General features: G+C 39.4%; 1 protein-coding gene across 1 annotated transcript in view; it reads right to left on the reverse strand.

Moving 5' to 3' along the window:
* The window catches only part of LOC122257908 (uncharacterized), a gene marked incomplete in the record, with an annotated part of 260899 nt that extends 258038 nt beyond the window's left edge, over positions 1-2861 (reverse strand). Inside the window, 1 exon segment of the mRNA XM_086542632.1 lies at positions 2432-2861. Within this exon segment, the coding sequence (XP_086398758.1) occupies positions 2432-2506 (75 nt within the window).
* Positions 2862-6000: the final 3139 nt, after the last annotated feature.

Raw genomic sequence — 6000 nt, forward strand, 5'->3', positions numbered from 1 at the left:
CTCTCTCTCTCTCTCTCTCTCTCTCTCTCTCTCTCTCTCTCTCTCTCTCTCTCTCTCTCTCTCTCTCTCTCTCTCTCTCTCTCTCTCTCTCTCTCTCTCTCTCTCTCTGTTTCTCTTTCTCCCCCCCCCTCCCTCTCCCTCTCTGTATCCTACAATGCATTCTATACAATCTAAATATACATCACCCCCTACCCCCAACCCCCCTCCTTAGCTCCGCCTCGCCCCCCTACCGTGGACTCGACACCCCTGTAACAGCAAGGAAAGGGAGGCGGTCGAACGGTTTTTTTAAAGGGGACTAAATCCTCTCACAAGATACATTAATTCTCCAAAAAAGGGAATCGGAATGGACGTCTATCATTCTTATAATCGGATTGGATCTGATAAGACGGATGCTTTTTTTTTTTAATCAAAATAACATCTCAAGGTTTATGATTTGTAGGGGAGGGAAAAAGTTTATTCGATCGTAATAATAGATGGTCTTAATTGTGATTTACAGTGGTGCGTATATGGAAACTTTCCCTGTATGTATATGTATGCATGTGTGTGTGTGTGTGTGTGTGTGTGTGTGTGTGTGTGTGTGTGTGTGTGTGTGTGTGTGTGTGTGTGTGTGTGTGTATGTGTGTATGTATACATGTATGTATATGAATCAATGTGTGAATTAATATATGTGCTTGTGTATGAATATATATGTTTGTGTCTAAATGTATGTACTTATAAATTAATGTATAATATGTGTGTTTGTTTGTGAATGTATGACTGTAGGGATGTATGCATGTATGCACGTATGAACGCATGTGGCTGTGTGTGCGGCTGTGATTTTCCTGCCACGATAAAGTTCAACCTCCTCCTAAAAGGTGTTAACTGCACCGGTAGCCGCATTTGACCGAGTGTTAATGAACGTAATAGGAGTGAGTGGCGTGTGAAGTATGCAGGTGAAGGTCAAGCGGTTGAGGTGTGAAATGGGGGGGTCACACAACAGGTAGGTTAGCCCCGAGCAACAACGTTTTTTCGTGTGTTTTTTAAGTTATGCTTTTGTTATTATTATTATTTTTTTTACTTCTTTGTCGTAAAATATGTAATCGTCGATTGTAATCAGTGAAACAGGTATAGCTGTCTGAATAAGAAAAACAAATGTGTGAAAAAGAGATATGGTTTGTGATTTACTAATTATGTGAATAATTAACTGGCTAACGATGACTTGTCTAATTAAAACGTTACGGAAAGGTTTCTCTTTTTTTCATAATCACGATTTTTTTTTTTTTTTGTTAAAAGATATTCCACCCTGATAAGAATTTCAAATTATTTAATTAGTCGGAAATCAAACGTCTCAGACGGTGCAATCAATCACTCAGTCTCATTAAGAATTAAACCATCACAACTCGACCTGACAGACAAAGAAGAAAAAAAACTTGTTCAAACTTATTAATAAAACCAGCATAATTTCACCAGGCCATTATATCTTATCTTGACACCTTGTAAGGGAACCATGCTATTCATAATTAACAAAACGAAATACATCACACCCCAATAAGGTAGCGAGACAGGGTACGTAGGCGTGGCTTCAGAGCGGGATACGAGTCAAAACCTTCCGTTGTATACCGAGCCTTTTCCGTTTTGCTCTCTACCAAATATAGGTGGTGGATTAGGTGGTGGTTGAGTGTCCTGCGTAATCAAAAATGGAAGTTGGGCTGATATGTTTTGCGGGATTATGTCGTAAGGAGGAGGAGGGGTCACAGCACTTTTTTAGATTTTGGCTTTGGTGCAAGAATGGTGCACGGATTTTATCTTCTCCTGTGACGGTTTGGTGTTATGTTGCTAGTGCACTATGATGTATATCCTAGCCCACGATATAGATACAGACAGACAGATAGATAGATAGATAGATAGACAGACAGAGATAGATAAACAGATAGAGATAAACAAACAGAGAGATAGATAAACACATAGATAGATGAACAGAAAGATAGATAAACAGATAGATACACAGATTATAGACATATAGTTACATATAGACAGACATATAGATAGATAGACATAATGACTGAAATGAACAGACAGATAGGAAGATGTAGACTGCAAATATATATAGACAACGAGTAAAATAGATATAAAGCGAAGGGGAATACGAGAGAATTTCCTTCCTCTTCTCGAGACACTTTACTTCGGCCGAACAGACAAAGCAGTTTTGCGTCTTCCACCTGCAGTAACGAGCTCGAACAGCTGGTGGAATGGCTCTTAAGCTGGACAGGAAAGGAGAAAAATATCCTTCGTTCTTTTCCTACACTAAAAGCTTACACTATGAATATGTATGAAGAACGTATGCCCCTAAAAAGATGGATTTTTAGTGAATCATAATGCACATTATTCATTCATAGAGCTTAAAACTTGTTAGCATAAGATACCCATGTTCCGTTTTATTTTAGCCACTTACCTTGTTTTTCTTTGTGTTTTGTTTGTTATTCAATTTGACGGACTTTTTCCTCTTGTTCCATCCGATTTCAATCATGACAACACTTGTGCGTATGCCACTTATTCATCACTTTTCCAGCGTGAATAACAAGTGAGTGAATGAATGCAAGACGTCTTCTTTTCCACTACGTCACGTGAATAACAGTGAATGAATAAGGTAAAAACACCTTATTTATTATCTTCCACGGTGATAGTATGACACAAAAGAAGTGTAAAACTAAGAAAAAGTTATCTTATTTATCGTGGAGAGAAAAACTTTAAACTTTAAGCAAAGGATGTCTCGTCTTTTCCTCCTTCACGTTACGTCACGTCACACACACACACACCGCGAGGACCACAACACAGATGTCTTCACCCGTCAGCTCCCCGACCCTTACTAGTGTGACCTTCCCCTTCCTCTCGTCCATTAGGGGGAAGGATAAGAGGGGGGTGGGGGAGGAAGGGGCGTGGGGAAGCCACCGGTTGGGTAGGGGGTTAGGGGTTACAGATGAGGCTGGCAGGAGAGGGGGGGGGGAGAGGCAGACAGGCAATGACCTGACCACTCCCCCCTGCCCCTGAACCCTCCTGCCTCCCTCCCTCCCTCCCTCCCTCATTCTTCGGAGAATCCTCAAAGGTACCTCACACGCAGGTATGATTGCGTTTACCTGAGAGGAAATCATAGGATCACACCTCCAAGCCGCACTTACACGTGCCTCACGCAGTTCACTTTTAGGTCCTGGCGCTGTGTCCGTGTTCAAGGCAGCCTTTGCGCCGAGATATCCTTATCAATATATCCATCTATTTATCCTCATACATTGATGGATATACGAAGATTCATGCTTCAACGTAAATATAAATGTATTCAAAGATAGGCATGAATACACAAGCATATTCCGATGTCGACAGCTAATTCGGATACAGAAATGTAACAACGGAATCTAATCGGTCTTACGGGTTCCCGAATCGTATACCCCCCCCCCCCCCAACTTGATCATAAACCCACATCAGTTATCGACTCCGTATTCCAAGGGATCGTCAAAGCCAACGGTCGCCCGCGCAAGATAGGGGAGGTGGAAGGGGGGGAGGGGGGAGGGTGGCACGCGATGATAGGCCTGTAGAAACATTTTTTTACGGATATTTGCCCTCGTTGACTTTTGTTTACATGTTGGTATTCCTTCGAGGTACGAAGGGAAGGGCAAAGAGAATTTAGTAAAGATGTATATCCAATGATTTCTTTTTGGAGATACAGCGATGTTGATCTGGAAAAAAAGGTGTCCGTTCATGCGGGTACACATCAAGACCTGCAGTAGATGGAAATTGGATGATGATAGGGGGAGAGAGAGGGGAAGAGGAGGGGGAGGCCGAGGGGAAAAAGAACGAGGGGTCGACAATAAGCAGCTGCACGTCAGAACAGCCGATAATTGAGCGTCAAACTTCCCACAGCTGATAAACAACGCAACAATGTCCGTCACTGGGACATAACAGCTGATCTCATTCACGCCTCTGGACTGGTTCCTACCGTAGTATCTGACAGAGCGTTTATGTCATAGTTTCCTCCCCTTCTATCTCTCTTTTAAATCACATTTAACTTATTTCTCGTCTTTTCAATTCCGTCTCTGCATTCGCTTCTATGGAAAAGGCGAATACGATGGAAAGTGAAGCAGAAGACCCCTTTTGTTTTCGTCACGCGTAAGGGTTCCCGGCAAGACCTAGGTTGTCTCCCACGGAAGGGAATGAGCTGGCTTCTGTATTTGTGGTTGACTGACACACTTTTGGTTATAACTGTTATGGAATTTTATAACACCTACAGGATTATAGATTTTCTAACGCTGTATGTCAGTTTTAGTCAAAGGTGATGTAACAATTTTATAACTTTTAGGTTTAATAATAGTAGTTTAATTATGCCGTGTTTTGAGCAATAAGTGATATTAATGCAATTAGTCTTATCTGAAATAATATTTTTGTTATAACTTTTGAATTATAAGATAGTTCACATGTATAAAAATTGGCTGTCATTTGAACCTGACAGTGTTTAACATTTCTCTTTATTTCTTTTCTTTATTAGTAAAAAAGAACCTTCACTAAATCCTTGTGCCATTATGCAGATCCCACGGGCAGAGTCCCTCCTCCGAGTGACCTCTGACCTTATTTTATGGTGTGGTCAGGTTCCCAGTGTTGGAAATGCGGCGATCTCGACCAAAAAGATAGAGAAACGTAGCTATCTATCTATTTCGTGACAATTATATTAGAACAGATAAAAGAAATCAATAATATGATTCTTATTAAAGCACTATGCATTCTTTAGAACAAATTTGTAATATTATTTAGATAAAAAAAGGAAATAAATAAGAAGAAAGTGAAGGAAGGATTAATATAAGAACAAAATAAAACACACAAAGCGAGTGGAAGGTATTTCAGAACTGACAGGAGAAGGAAACAAATGGAACACTTTGATAAAGAGGAAAAGAGGGAACTGTTGATATTTAAGTGGTTATTCTGCTATTCAAGATACACTAGAATGTGAAAATTTTGCTTGTGGATAAAGATGCAAAAATAAGAAAGAATTTGCAAAGGCGAATCAAAAATATTTACGTCGACAGTTGTGTTGCTAAGCAGATAAGTTAGAGAGTTAGACCAACGTGTATTATAAATGTCAGTTGAATTTTTCCCGAACCGTTGGATTAGCAATTTCAAAAAAAGAAGAAAAAAAAAATCACAGCCCGTCGCTAATTCTATCATAGATCTCTTTGATATTATAAGATTACGTCTCGGATTATTCTGTCGCGTATATTATCATTTTTCTTTCTTCTCTCTCTCTCTCTTGTTCCTTTGTTTTTGTTCCATTTGCTTATTCGTATATTTATATTTTATCAAGACTTTCTGCGTTCGATTTTCTGCGAATTTATCTTTTTTCAATAAGGACAAAAAAAACGTATACTTATAAATATATCTCAAAATTTTCATAATCCCAAAACAAAAAAATATATATTAAAAAAAAAATCGGCACCAAAATTCGGCCCCTATGTACACCCGGATTCCCTTGCACCCAGAGTAATCCTTTTTAAATCGCATCCAAGACCGAACCTACAGGTAGACCTGGACAGGAAGAGGATGCGAGGACGTGAAGGGAGAAGACACCAGTTCCCGGTTACCGGTGAGGGCACTTGAGTCGTCGAGACTGGGGAAGGAAAGGAAGGGTTGCGTGCCTCTTGTCTGCGGGGAGAGAGCTCTTAGGCCTTTCCTGTTGTGTTTTGTGAAGCATTTTCATTTGTTATTATTTTTGGTTTGTACTTTTTTATTGTCAAATTGTCTAACTGTCTATCTTAATTATATTTCAATTTGTTTATTTTATACAATTCGTAGAATTGCATTACTTTTGGAATGATAATCTATTAACAAACTATAAATTCTCTTTTTATATACAGACAAAATAGTGAATATATATAAATACAGCAGGGATATAAGAACGTATAATTATGAAAAAACAACATAATATTAGTCGCTATAATCTCAAATCCAACTTTCGAAAAAAGTCTTCCCCTCACCTTTCGG

This window comes from Penaeus japonicus, unplaced genomic scaffold, assembly GCF_977035675.1.
Source record: "Penaeus japonicus unplaced genomic scaffold, GWHDUDI00000001_assembly GWHDUDI00000012, whole genome shotgun sequence".
Taxonomy (NCBI): Eukaryota; Metazoa; Arthropoda; class Malacostraca; order Decapoda; family Penaeidae; genus Penaeus; species Penaeus japonicus.